This window comes from Theropithecus gelada, chromosome 3, assembly GCF_003255815.1.
Source record: "Theropithecus gelada isolate Dixy chromosome 3, Tgel_1.0, whole genome shotgun sequence".
Taxonomy (NCBI): Eukaryota; Metazoa; Chordata; class Mammalia; order Primates; family Cercopithecidae; genus Theropithecus; species Theropithecus gelada.
This window is the reverse complement of record NC_037670.1, coordinates 153772287-153787228: the sequence shown is the minus strand read 5'-3', so window position 1 is coordinate 153787228 and position 14942 is coordinate 153772287. Positions and strand designations below refer to the sequence as shown.

At 42.1% G+C, this 14942-nt stretch overlaps 1 protein-coding gene across 4 annotated transcripts in view; it reads right to left on the bottom strand.

Moving 5' to 3' along the window:
* AHCYL2 (adenosylhomocysteinase like 2) overlaps positions 1–14942 on the bottom strand; it is a 210576-nt gene that overhangs the window by 28270 nt on the left and 167364 nt on the right. For all 4 annotated transcript variants that reach the window (XM_025379982.1, XM_025379983.1, XM_025379985.1 and 1 more), the window contains exons 3-6: positions 13806–13949; positions 13283–13383; positions 5356–5458; positions 2332–2426 (exon numbers count right to left, since the gene is read on the bottom strand). In XM_025379982.1, coding sequence (XP_025235767.1) covers positions 2332–2426; positions 5356–5458; positions 13283–13383; positions 13806–13949 — 443 coding nt within the window. The remainder of the gene's footprint in view (positions 1–2331; positions 2427–5355; positions 5459–13282; positions 13384–13805; positions 13950–14942) is intronic.

Genomic DNA, 14942 nt, shown 5'->3' with positions numbered 1-14942 from the left:
GTTGGGATTAAAGATAAACACAGTTCTGTGCCCACTGGAGCTTTCATCAGCAGAGAAAAGCTTTTGAATTATAAAGATAAAGAAAAACCAGCTTAGAACACTATCAGGCACGAGGCTATGATACTTCAGTCCTTCGCTAGGCTGTCAGAAGTGTTTAGCAGGACTCTGCAAATTGTTATACCCATCCTCCTGGAAAGTCCCACAGAACTGGGTTGCCCTCTGCTGACATGCACCCATCTTGCAGTCCCATCAATTATCAACTCTGCTGTAAGTGCCAAAACTGCCATTCTGGACCCCCGAGTACACAAAATCCCCAACCTCATGTCTACCACCTGATCTCTTTTTCTCTTTTGCTCTTGCTGTTGACCTATTTTCTCTCCCTCACTCAAACATTGCTTGAGAACCAGAATTCAAGTTAGGACTCTCATCAGAGCTTTTGTACTTGCTCCATACTACAAGTAGAAACCCCCAGAACAGATGCCCCAAGAAAGCAAAAGGCTCTTCTGAGTTTCCCTCTCCCATTCTCCATGTATGGAATCCCTCATGAAGTTTTCCCTTCTACAGAAAAGATAAGAGACAAGAGAGATTGAACAACTGGAAACTCTGTGTTGTAAGTCGCACTATTCTCATCCACTTTTCCCTTTTAAGGAAGATATGACACAGACAGGTAGTTGCTGCCTCTAAGATTTACTTAATGAACTCTGCCCATAATTCTCACCATGTAAATCTACTGCAGGAAATTCTTGTCATCAGGAAATCTTCCCAAGGGTGGGAAGTAAGGAAAAGTACTAAATCTTGACAGAATCTAAAGAGGTATGGGTCTTGTTTTCTGGGCTGACAACTGTTTTTGTCCTTGTCTTACTCTCTTTATTAACCTTCCTAGCAGTTTGTGCTGGTTCTACAGTTTGTAATGTTCTCCAGGTAAAATCCTAATGTCCTCCCTGGGTTCCTGACTTTAAAAATCAATGTTTTATTCCCAGGAGAAACTCCCTGGCATATCTGCTTTAGCATCTGTCAGTCACACTCCCTCGTGTCACTATTAAAACCGTTGGAACAAGCTGACTCATCTTACAGCCACTGTCAACCCTGCTCCCCCACCCCTTTAGGATATGAAGGCTCTAACCCAGCTTCCTCAAACAAGCCTGGTGCAGTGTGACCTGGATCACAGAATTCAGAAAGAAGCTACTTCTCTGCCATGCACCAAGTGAGGCCTGCCCTGCAGCCTTCAGCAGCAAGCAATGGTTGGACTAGAGCTTCAGGGATTCTTTTGTCAGCACATTCCCTAATTTCCGCCCCCTCCCCCAAGGGAAGGGGGCAGAATTATTTGCAAAATAGGAGCACCTCATAGTTTGTGTAGCTTTTTGGGGAGGGGTTTGGGGTGGGGGCACAGTTTCACTCTCTCACCCAGGCTGGATTGCACTGGTGTTATCTCGGCTCACTGCAGCCTCTACCTCCTGGGCTCAAGTGATCCTTCCACCTCAGCCTCCTAAGTAGCTGGGACTACTACTACAGGTGCATGCCAACACATCCTGCTAATTTTTGTATTTTTTTGTAGAGACAGTGTCTCCCTATGTTGCCCAGGCTGGTCTCAAACTCCTGGGCTGAAGGAATCTACCTGCCTTGGGCTCCCAAAGTGCTGGCATTACATGCCACCACACCCAGCCCTTTGTGTAGCTTTTTGCCTCTTTGCAAATCTAATGTGCTATCAGGCTTCAAGACTTGATCTAAAGAATAACACAAAAATAAAAATGAAGCAAAAATTACAACCCCAAAACTTTGCCTTGTTGTCTTTTTAGATGTGAGGAACGAATATAAAGAGAAGAAACTTGAACTTGGAAGCTCTTCAGGTTTACTATAAATGCATTATATGAACTCTATTATTTTTATTTTTTTTTTCTAGTCCTGACTCACATGACAAGTATATGGATTCTAGAGAGAAGGCTAAGCATCTTGAGAGCTCTGGGGTGGTTTGTTTGGGTTTTTTGGTTGTTGTAAGGTGGGGGAGTAGGCAGTAGCAGGGAATGGAAACTCATTACTCTTGCTTTTTAACCAGCCACGTGTGAATCCTGGGCAGCACTTTAATGTTTCTAATGAATATAAATGCTTCCAACATTAGAACCAATAATTAAGGCACTTTGAGGTTATAAGAGCTTCAATACTCTTGGGGTACCCATAGCATAAGAATCTAGTTCTGCTGGAAATCCAGGTACGTCAGATAGAAATGAAGCCATTTTCCTTTCTTCTTGTTGGGAAACCCTCTCCCAGGCCATAACCTCCTCCCATCCCCATTCCTGACCCCTACAGAATTGTATTAGCAGAAATCTGACCCACCATGTTTGGCTGCCAGCCCTCCACATTCACACATCTATCAATGCACCACCAAAAGTCATCTTCTGACTCTCCCTTCCAGGCAAAAACAGGAAATCCTGAGAAAAAAAGGAACAAAGAGAAACCATTAAAGACCAAAAGAGGCTGATCACCAAATTTTAGTGAGAAGATTCTGGTTCCTAATTTCCAACTCTCTCATTCTGCTATAATCCTTGGATTGACATTCTTTACTGATTGGCATTGCCTTCAGCCCCTTTATCCATTCCTTTGTCTTTGATGGTCATTCTGCTCTTATTAGCCCAATGAGGACAAGCAGAATGGACAAAGGTATGACAGCTGTTTAAAATGTAACGAGAGGGGGCCAGGCACAGTGGCTCACTCTTGTAATCCCAGGACTTTGGGAGGCTGAGGTGGGTGGATCACCTGAGATCAGGAGTTCAAGGCCAGCCTGGCCAACATGATGAAACCTGTCTCTACTAAAAATACAAAAATTAGCTGGGTGTGGTGGTGCACGCCTGTCGTCTCAGCTACTGGGGAGGCTGAGGCAGAAGAATGGCTTGAACCTGGGAGTCGGAGGTTGCAGTGAGCCAAGATCATTGCTATTGCACTCCAGCCTAGGGGACAGGGCGAGACTCTGTCTCCAAAAAAAAAAAAAAAAAAAAAAAAGTGACTAGAGGGAAAAGAAAAACCAGAAACAGTTACTTCTTGATCCACTCAAACTGGCATTCTCACCATTTCCCAATTACACTTTAATTTTTTTGCTTCTATACTTTAATCATTCCACCCTATTATTAAGAAAAAAAAAGTGTTTCTCCACTTGCTAAAACGTTACTATAATTCATAGCCCAGTTAAGTGTCATGTTCCTAACGAAGCCTGATTAACCCAGCTGGAAATGAGCGCTCAAGGAATCTGAACTTTTCTTTTTCTTTTTGAGATGGAGTCTCGCTCTGACACCCAGGCTGGAGTGCAATGGCACCATTTCGGCTCACTGCAACCTCCACCTCCTGGGTTCAGGTGATTCTCCTGCCTCGGCCTCTTGAGTAGCTGGGACTACAGGTGCATGGCACCACGCCCAGCTAATTTTTGTATTTTTAGTAGAGACGGGGTTTCACCATATTGGCCAGGCTGGTCTCGAACTCCTGACCTCATGATCTGCCCCGCCTCAGGCTCCTAAAATGCTGGGATTACAGGTGTGAGCCACTGCGCCCGGCCTTTTTTTTTTTTTTTTTTTTTGAGATGGAGTCTGGCTCTGTCCCCCAGGCTAGAGTGCAGTGGTGCAATCTCGGCTCACTGCAGCCTCTGCCTCCTGGGTTCAAGCGATTCTCCTGCCTCAGCCTTCTGAGTAGCTGGGATTACAGGTGCCCTCCACTACCCCCGGCTAATTTTTGTACTTTTAGTAGAGACGGAGTTTCACCATGTTGGCCACGCTGCTCTTGAACTCCTGACCTCAGGTGATCCACCTGTCTCGGCCTCCCAAAGTGGGAATCTGAACTTTTCTAAGCCTCTTGTTTGTGTAGTGAATATGGATTTATAATCTGTCATGGCATTTATCATATATGTCCTTGTATCATTATTTATATATGTGTATTATCTCCTCACCAAAATATAAGATTCTGAGGGTAAAGACATTGCCTCATTTGCCCTTACAGCTCTTAGAGTAGGTCAGTAAGCATTTGTTTAAAAAAAAGAAATGGGGTTGCTGGGCACAGTGGCTCACGCCTGTAATCCCAGCACTTTGGGAGGCCAAGGCAGGCGGGTCACCTGAGGTCAGGAGTTCAAGACCAGCCTGACTAACATGGTGAAACCCCGTCTCTACTAAAAATACAAAAATTAGCCAGGTGTAGTGGAGGCCACCTGTAATCCCAGCTACTCAGGAGGCTGAGGCAGGGGAGTTGCTTGAACCCGGGAGGCGGAGGTTGCAGTGAGCTGAGATCACACCATTGCACTCCAGCCTGTGCGACGGAGTGAGACTCTGTCTCAAAAATATAAATAAATAAAATAAAAATAATAAAATAATAAAAATTAAAAATAGAAATTAAATTAAGAAATAAAAAAAAAATGGGCTGGGCATGGTGGCTCACACCTCTAATCCCAGCACTTTGGGAGGATGAGGCGAGAGGATCACTTGAGGCCGGCTGTTTGAGAGTAGCCTGAGCAACAGAGCAAGACCCCGTGTCTTCAAAAAAATTTTTTAAGTTAGCTGGGCATGGTGGCATGTGCCTAAAGTCCCAGCTACTCAGAAGACTGAGGTGGGAGGATCACCTGTTCCCAGGAATTGAAGGATGCAGGGAAACACTATTGCACTACTGCACTCCAGCCTGGGTGACAGAGCAAGACTCTGTCTCTACTTAAAAAAAAAGGAAAAGAAATGAATGCGTATTCACTGGGGTACACATTTACTATTTGTATTAATAAAGTATTAAATATTTTTCTATCATATATACAGCCATAAAATCTTATAAATAAGTAAAGTAAAATGAAAGAACAAATGAAACGCTGAGCTGTACTGCCAAAGAGTAAAGGCAAGAGGCTGGCAAAGTCCAAATTTCTCTACTTCTTTTGTCCATCAACTACTAGTGGATGCTGTGATCAAATATTAATCTGCCAGGTCAAGTCCTCTTTACTCCTGAAGCAGAAACACCAAACATTAAATCAGGGCAAATTACTTGCTGGAAAACCAATAGGGTCACAAAACTAAGGCTGAAGCATTTTCTCCTGTAATCCATGTTACCTCAATGAGTAGTGTTCACTAGTGCTCTGCTATTAGTAAATCAGTGAGTCAAAACAAAGCATTACCTAACAATGGAATATTAGACATAGGTAGATATTTGTCAACTGTAAAATGGCAAAGTTAACTAGATCATATTTGACAAGCGAAGGCCAGAAAAAGTAAATTCATCAAGAATTGAGATCTATTTCTTCCAAGATAGTTCTTTTATTGTCAACCTTCTTTAAAGATTTATGCTGAAACAACAGAACTTTTTGGAGACTTACTTTAGCCAAAGGCACAGAGAACAAGCTCTTACCACTTTCTGCTAGAGCAGCAGCCACTTCATTGAGAGTGGAATAGATGTTGCAGGCAGCCCATCGGCACTGGGCCCCCAGAGCACCTAGAGTTTCCATAAGTACCTGTATTAAAGACAAAGCAGGGGATGAGCAAGCCTGGGCCAAACAACTAGTCAAGGAGATAAAAGTTTATATATTTTACAATCAGAAAATACAACAGGAATGACTTAGGCCAGTGATTTTCAAATTGGGCTCTACAGAACTTCTTCAGTATTCTAAGAAGAAGGCAAGTATTGGGGGAAGCCATGGGAAGAGGGAGGCTCCAGCTGACTCTATGTTTTTACCAATTTAAATTAAGCCTCCCCATAAGATTTAATAAATCAAGGACTTCAGAGCCAAAATTTTTCTTAAAAAACACAGATTTACAGTTTTGCTTCTGTTTAGAATACACAAAGCTACAAGAGAAGCTCCCACCTTAATGACATGAAAAAGCTGGGTAGCTACTAGGAAGGCTGAGGTGGGAGGACTGCTTGAGCATGGGAGATGGAGGCTGTAGTGAGTCATGACTGTGCCACTGAACTCCAGCCTGGACAACAGAGTGAGACCCTGTCTCCAAAAAACCAAACACATGGCCAGGCATGGTGGCTCATGCCTGTAATCCCACTTTGGGAGGCTGAGGTGGGTCATTACCTGAGGTCAGGAGTTCGAGACCAGCCTGGCCAACATGGTGAACCCTATCTCTACTAAAAATACAGAAAAATTAGCCGGGCATGGTGGCGCATGCCTGTAGTCCCAGCTACTTGGGAGGCTGAGGCAGGACAATGGCTTGAAAAGGTGAGACAGAGGTTGCAGTGAGCTAAGATTGTACCACTGCACTCCAGCCTGGACAACAAGAGCAAAGCTCTGTCTCAAATGGCCGAGCGCAGTGGCTCACGCCTGTAATCCCAACACTTTGGGAGGCTGAGGCGGGCAGATCATGAGATCAGGAGATCGAGACTATCCTGGCTAACATGGTGAAACCCCGTCTCTACTAAAAACACACAAAAAAATTAGCCAGGCGTGGTGGCGGGTGCCTGTAGTCTCAGCTACTCGGGAGGCTGAGCCAGGAGAATGGTGTGAACCTGGGAGGCAGAGCTTGCAGTGAGCCGAGATTGCACTATTGCACTCTAGCCTGGGTGACACAGCAAGACTCCGTCTCAAAACAAAACAAAACAAAAACAAAACGAACAAACACACACACACAAACCCCCAAAACTGGGTAATCTACAAAGCCAAACTCTTCTTGAGCCCATCAAAGAGCTGAGGCCGTAAAGCACAGCTGAGGCCGTAAAGCACCGAAGTGAACTGCCCTCCAAAGAGTGACACATCGTTTTAAAGAGAGAGGGAAGACTGTTTTACCTTTGGCAGCACATGTCAGGAAGAAATGGCTGCCACAGATGAGGATAAGAAAATGTCAGCTAAACTTTTGAACAATTAGGAAAGGCTGGGTGTGGGAAAGTGTGTCAGTGTGGAATTTGTTGAAGCTCCAGGCACAAGTAGATTTCCCATTCACATGCAGGCTGTCTTCCAGAGGCTTCCACCCAGTGCTCAAAAGAAAGACTGGGGCAGGGAACTGATTGGCTGTGCTCAGAAACAGACATGAAACCTGGTCACTTCCCTATACTTGTCTCTCATAGGAAGCAAAAGCCTCAAGCTATAGGAAGAGCAGGAAGTGGGCCTGCTATTAGGGACCAGGCAAAGATCCACTGTTTCTGGAGGAAGGCAGAAGCAAAAACTCTCTGCCTCTGGGAGAGGCACAGGAAAAACTTTTGGGCCCAGGACAGTTCACTGATACAAAGTAAGGATCTGCTACCTCTCTAGCTCTCCAGGGAGGGCAGGAAAATATGTCTTGCCCAAGACCCACCACAGATGCAAGGCAAAGTTTGGCTGCTACAGATAGGAGAGGCAGGAATATTGAGAAAACCCTGCCCTCACAGACGTCTGCCTAAGACTGAGACCGCACCAGAGATCCAAGAACCCCACTTGCCCTCACCGTGTGCTTAGCCCCAGGAAACAAGGAGCAGCAGTCTACTATGGCAGATGGGACAGGTACTTGAAAAGAGGACACTTCTGTGGCACACATGTGCAGAAGTAGCTGAAAACTGAGGGTAAAGCAGAAATACTGAGGAATGTCCTTTGGTAACCTCAAATTACAAGGTTATAGCAGTCCACTGCTGGAGGAATTTGAAGCCTTTATTGGTATACAACAAACTCTAAATCCAGCCCAATTCATGACTATAATGAAAACTAATATACTACCACTCGATTAAAAATGTCAGGACATATAAAAAGTAAAAAAAAAAAAAAAAAAAAAAAAAAAATAAGTCAGGAAATAAGTAAACAATAGAGGCAGGCTCTCAAATGAGCCAGATGTTTGATCAGACAGGAGCTTTAATGTAACTATGATCAATATGTTTATGTTATTTATTTTTACTTTTTTAGACACAGGGTCTTGCTATGTTGCCCAGGCTGGAGTAATATGTGTATGTTAAAGGATCTAGTTGAGAAAGACAGACAACATCTATGAATAGATAGAAAATTTCAGAAGAGATGGAAACTATAAAAAGTCAAATACAGGCCAGTGTGGTGGCTCAGGCCTGTAAAGGCCAGCACCTTGGGAGGCTGAGGTGGGCGGATCACCTGGGATTGGGAGTTTGAGACCAGCCTGACCAACATGGAGAAACCCTATCTCTACTAAAAATACAAAATTAGCCGCTTGGTGGCACATGCCTCTAATCCCAGTTATTCGGGAGGCTGAGGCAGGAGAATCGCTTGAACCCAGGAGGTGGAGGTTGTGGTGAGACAAGATTGCGCCATTGCACTCCAGCCTGGGCAACAAGAGCAAAACTCTGTCTTTTAAAAAAAAAAAAAAAAAAAAAGGCAAATACAAATGCCAGAAAAAAAAATGTCAAATTAAAAGTTCCTTCAACAGGTTTATCATCAGACTGGGCACATCCAGGGACAGAATCAGTGAACCTGAAGATAGACCAATAAAATTTACTGAACTGAGCCAGGCACAGTGGCTCATGCCTGTAACCCTAGCACTTTGAAAGGCTGAGGCAGGAGATCACTTGAGGCCAGGAGTTTGAGACCAGCCTGGGCATCACAGCAAGATCTCATCTCTACATAAAATTAAAAAAATTAGCCGGGCATGATGGTACATGCCTGTAGTCCCAGTTACTTGGGAGGCTGGGGCAGGCGGAATGCTTGAGCCCAGGAGTTTGAGGCTGCAATGAGCCTGCAATGATTGTACCATTGCACTCCAGCCTGGGTGACACAGTGAGACACTACTCAACAAAACAAAACAACAAAAAAAGAAATTACTGAACTGAAATACAAAAAGAAAAAGACTGGCAGAAAAAAATCAGAACAGAGTGCTTAAAATCTATGGGATCTATGGGAATCTATGGATTCTTTCCCTCTTTGCCTTCTGGAACTTCAATTACATCTATGGAGAGGAAAAAAAGAGGATCTGGGAACAATGACATTTCAAAACCAAACAGCACATTAGTGCCCAGATCCACTAAAAGGAGCCAGGCATTCTGGGAGAAATGGCTGATTCCAAGAGTAGGACATGGAATGTTCAAGATAAGCTTAGGTGATCTTGTACCAAAAGCAAGGAAGTGTTCAAAGAATGAAAGCGATATGTCAAAAGACAAGTCACAGAAGCCACACTGAAGAGGCTCTCCCTGGTCAAATTGGTAACAAGATGATCATGTAAGTAAGTAATGATAGTAATGGATTATAACCTATTAAATAAAATAGGAAACAATGATTCCATACAAATAAAAATAATGAATAAATCAAAGATAAAGAATGAGATATTTACAGTTTCATAGTACTACCTCACATAAACATATTAATTCTATTTTTATTTATTTTTGAGACAGGGTCTCACTCTGTCACCCAGGCTGGAGTGCAGTACAATCTCAGCTCACTGCTCACTGCAATCTCTACCTTCCGGGCTCAATCAATCCTCCCACCTCAGCCTCCCAAGTAGCTGGAACTATAGGCACATGCCACCACACCTAGCTAACTTTTGTATTTTTTTGTAGAGATGGTGTTTTACCATGTTGCCTAGGCTACTCTTGAACTTCTGGACTCAAGTGATCTCTGCCAGCCTTGACCTCCCAAAGTGCTGGGATTACAGGCATGCGCCATCGTACCCAGTCTAAAAAACATATTAATTATAAACTGGGAAAAATAACTTTTACAGAGGAAAATCCTGGCAGACACTATCTCAATCAAGGGATTAAAGTGAACATCATCAGTTCTGGGACAAACTGAAATCATGTGCCACCTGACAGGATGTATCACTTCCCTGTATTTCCATCATAGATGCATAGCCTGAATCTCATAATGAGGAAGCATCAGAAAAATCCAAATTGAGGAAATTCTACAAAATAATTCATCTGTAATCTTCAAAAGTGTCAAGGTCATGAAAATCAAAGAAAGATTGAGAAAGTATTCTGTACTAATGAAGATTAAAAAGACATGACAATTAAATGTGACATATAACCATGGACTGGATTCTTTTGTTACAAAAATATTATCAGAACAACAAGTGAAACTCCAGTGGGATCTAAGGATTGGATGGTAATAATGAGTCAATGTTAATTTTCTACTTCTGATGGTTATACTGGTTGTACAGGAAAATGTCCTTGTTTGTAGAAAATATACACTAAGGTATTTGGGGAATGCTATGGTCTGAATGTATGTTCTCCCCCCCAGAGTCATATGTTAAAAACTAACCCCCTAGGTGACGATGGTATTAAAAAGTGATTATGGAAGTGATTGGGAGGTGATTAGACATGAGAGTTCTACCCTCACAAATGGGATTAGTGTACTTATAAAACAGGCCTGAGGAAGCTTGCTTTCTCCTTTGGCCACGTGAGGGCACATAGAAAGCGCCATCTATGAGGAACAGGCCCTGACCAGACACTGAATCTGCTGGCGCCTTGATCTTGGACTTCCCAGCCTCCAGAACTGTGAACAATAAATATCTATTGTTTATTAATTACCCAGTCTAAGGTATTTTGTTATAGCAGCCCAAATGAACTAAGATAAGGGTGAAAGAGTATTAGGTTGGCAAACAAAGCAAAATTTCTTTGTAGTTATTTTTTAAAGGAAAAAAATGTGGGGTGGAAACAATAAATTAATATTAAAATTGGTAAGCTAATTGTGATTAATCCATTCAGGAAAAAAACAGAAAAGGAACCATGAAGGGTGGTAATGCTCAGTGGGCCTAAGGGTAAAAAACAAACTAGATGTAATTCAGCAACATGAGACAGTAGAGAAGCACTTACTATTTTAAGCTACCACACTGAAGTCTCATGTCGCTGACTGAGCAGGCCAAAAAAGATTCAAGAGTGTTTCTGTCTTGATTCATTAGTCTGTAGCTCCAAAATAGATAGCTTTTCAATTTATTATATTAATTTTGGGCAGTCAAGGTACTCTTTTCCTCAGAGAACATATAACCCAGAAAAGTCTCATAGTGAAGATGCTAATAGTAGCTGTCTGTACCTTGAGGAATCTCTAATGTTCTGAATCAGGAATGTGACCACATAAGTGTTGTGCTTTGGGAGACATGATCTTTGGAAAGCTGATCTAGCCACACAGATGACCCAGATCTTATGGATCCCCATAAAAGATTCCAGACCATTGCTCAATATTCCAATTTCCCTATAGTGGTCTCATTATGGTTAGCAACTCCATATACACTGCATCTCTGGTGATAAAAGAGGAGATCTAGAAAATTGTGGGGGCATTTTTGGTTGCCCCAATAATTGGAAGGAGAGTGCTATTGGCATTCAGTGGGCAGGACCAGGAATCTCTATATTCTGAAAGTGTCTCAACAAAAAACTGTGTCTGTAGCTGGTACAATTTTCAAATGTCAAAACGAAAGTTCACATGGGTGAAAAACCTATCTACAATTATCTGAGTACTCGAACCTAATTCCACTTTACAAATTAGCAAAAAGTAGTTTTGTAGTTTTAATACAAAACAATAGTTTTTCCAGGAATGTAACAGCTATATAAATGAAGAGAAAACTCATACTTTTTGTTGTTCTTGTTGTTCAGAAGTTTACAAAAAGTTGTTTACTATTTCAGAAAATCATGGCAATGCTGCTCTGATGCTCTGGAATCAATAACACAATTCTTTCTGTCTTCAAATAATACTATTTCAAATAATACTGTGAAATAGTACAAATATCTGATTGTTCTACTATAGTTGTCCTCGAGTATTTACATATTGAAATACACATTATTTTAAGTATTGTACTTTCTTTTTTTCCTCCTTCATATTTCAGTTAAGATTTTATATTGATTTTTTTTAAAGATTATATGTACCTAGACATGTTATATCTGAATTTCACTTCAGGATAATTCAGGGACACTGCAAAAAAAAATGTTTTTTAATAAAAAGGGGACATTAAAACTGATGAGAGTAAGGTAGGAATCACTGGTGTAAGCAAATCATGGTAATTCCAAGCCCCTTGCTAGGACTGATGGAGCACAGGCACGTGATCCAGTTCTGCCCAATGAGACATGATGGAGTATCCTGGAGGGACTTCTCTTGAGCAAGGAAGAAATGGTCCCTCTTCTTTTTCATGTCAGTTTGTGATGACTAGAATAGCTGTAAGCATCTTGCTATCAGCTTGAGGGTGAAGTAAGCATACTGAGGAGGCAGCTCCAAGAGAATCAGAGAGGTGAAGCTGGAACCCTGAGATCCTGCATCTGAAGTCTGCCTTCCCTTTGGACTTTCTGCTATGTACTGTGATAAATTCCTTTATGTGACATAACTTTTATTACAGTCTATTGTTACAATTGCTCTCTTTTATTTTGAGTTATTGTTGTTCATTTCTTACTGTGTTGAATTTATAGCTGTCTCTCAGTATCCTCAGGGAATTGATTCCAGGACTCCCATGGATACCAAAATCTGAGGATGCTCAAGTCCCTTATATAAAATGATGTAATGGGCCGGGCGCGGTGGCTTAAGCCTGTAATCCCAGCACTTTGGGAGGCCGAGACGGGCGGATCACGAGGTCAGGAGATCAAGACCGTCCTGGCTAACACGGTGAAACCCCGTTTCTACTAAAAAATACAAAAAAAAAAAACTAGCTGGGCGAGGTGGTGGGCGCCTGTAGTCCCAGCTACTCGGGAGGCTGAGGCAGGAGAATGGTGTGAACCCGGGAGGCGGAGCTTGCAGTGAGCCGAGATCCGGCCACTGCACTCCAGCCTGGGCGACAGAGCGAGACTCCGTCTCAAAAAAAAATAAAATAAAATAAAATAAAATGATGTAATGTTTGCATATAATCTGTGCACATCCTTCTGTATATTTTAAAGCATCGCTAGGTTATTTATAATACCTAATACAGTGTAAATGCTATGTAAATAGTTGTTATATTTCTTATCTGTTATTTTTTATTGCTGTATTATTTTATTTTCTGAATATTTTTGATCTGCAGTTGGTCAAATCCTCAGGAAGCAGAACTGGTGGATATGGAGGGCCAATTGCATAAATTAAATTTGATCATAGGTATATATGTACAGGAAAAAACATAATATATATAGGGTTCAGTACTGCCTGAAGTTTCAGGTGTCCACTAGGGGTCTTGAAACTTATCCCCCACAGACAAAGCAGGAGGACTACTATATATTGAAGTTAAAATCCTGACTCTGTGATTTCTAGCTGTATAACCTTAAACAAATATTTTAGGCCCTCTGAGCCTCAGCTTCTTCGTTTATAAAATGGAAACAAGAATGCCTCCTTTATATGGCCATTATAAGGATTAATGAGCTAATACTTGTTAAGCTCTTAACTGGGTGCTTGGCATCTTGTAAGCTTTTGGTAGCTCGTGGCTATTATTAACTATTGTTATTAAAAGGAGAAAAGAAAAGAACTCACAGCAGTCTGAGCAGTGATGTGTGTGCAACCCACGATTTTGGCTCCAGCCAAAGGCTTTTCTCCTTGAGCTCTCTTCCTCAAAGCCATCAATGCAGGCATTTCTGAAAAGCCCCAATAAATACAGCAATATTAAAGAAGAGGGAATAAGAGATAAAAGAACAAACAGAAAAACTTATTTTCTTAAGTTAAGATCCTTCCCCTGATCAGGTTAGATTAGTTTTCTCCAGGGATCAAGACATTAAACCTGAATTTTCCTTTATAAAGGGCTTTCAGAGGTTCCAGGGTTCTGATTCTCTATATTCCTGTCCTTATCCAGTCTCTCTCCCTTTTTTTTTTTTTTTTTTTTACCAAATATAGGGTTCCTTCTAGACTTGCCAGATTTCCCCAGTGTTTTCTGAACTCATATTTCTTCTAAGTATTCTTATCACATAGAAATTTCACCAGACCCCAGACATAAAAAGGGATTAATACAGACAAAAAGACACAGGCAGGTTAAGAAGGAAAAGGTGCTTGTTTTCTTTACCTTGTTCAGCAATTTCAATTTCTCTTCGTCCAAACTCTGCCTGTTTGATGTTCTTAACACAGAAGTCACTGCTTCCTTTAGAGTTCTTTTGCTGCTTGTCCCTGGGGGATGTCTCATCATCAGAGCTATCTGTATATGAAGCCGCTGGAATGACAGAATAAAAAACGCTCAGGGAATAAAAAAATGCTTCCTCTAAAATTCCAAACCACGGAGCGAACTGAGGCTTCTCTAGCCACCTAGCGCCATATAAATTTTTTACCTCTGGTAAGCAACTACATGCTATACACAGACCAGAAGAGGGAAGCTGAAAGAGATTGCCAAAGACATTCTTCCTGGATAACATTAACTTGAAATTAGGGTTAACTTCATCTTCAGAACATACAGAGGTCCTTGAATATGCAAAAAGGAAAGGTTACACCACGGTAGCATTAGGTGAAAGTTCCTAATGCAAGATCATGGTCATTAACCTGTGGATTTTTGGGATTCTAGCTACTCTGCTCTGTGTGCTGCTTAAATATTTGATATAATTTGTGTTTTAGTACAATTACTGAACAGATAAGACCTAGAAAATAAGGAATCCATGGGAAAGTAATTAAGAACCACACAAAAAGTATTTGTCTGACATAACAGAGCTTTCTTTTTTTTTTTTTTTTTTTTTTGAGACGGAGTCTGGCTCTGTCGCCCGGGCTGGAGTGCAGTGGCCAGATCTCAGCTCACTGCAAGCTCCGCCTCCCGGGTTTACGCCATTCTCCTGCCTCAGCCTCCCGAGTAGCTGGGACTACAGGCGCCCGCCGCCTCGCCCGGCTAGTTTTTTGTATTTTTTAGTAGAGACGGGGTTTCACCGTGTTCGCCAGGATGGTCTCGATCTCCTGACCTCGTGATCCGCCCGTCTCGGCCTCCCAAAGTGCTGGGATTACAGGCTTGAGCCACCGCGCCCGGCCAGCTTTCTTTTTTAAGACGGACTCTGATGAGGCTGAATTGTGCCTGCAGACCTAATTAGACATTAACAATGAAGTATTCAATGTGCTCTCCCTTCTTGCTGGCCTCAGTGGGTCCCGCGTTAGGCATTTTAGACTCCCAAAGAAGTGAATAAATCCTCTTTGGTACAATAAAATGCTCTGATAACTAATCCATTTA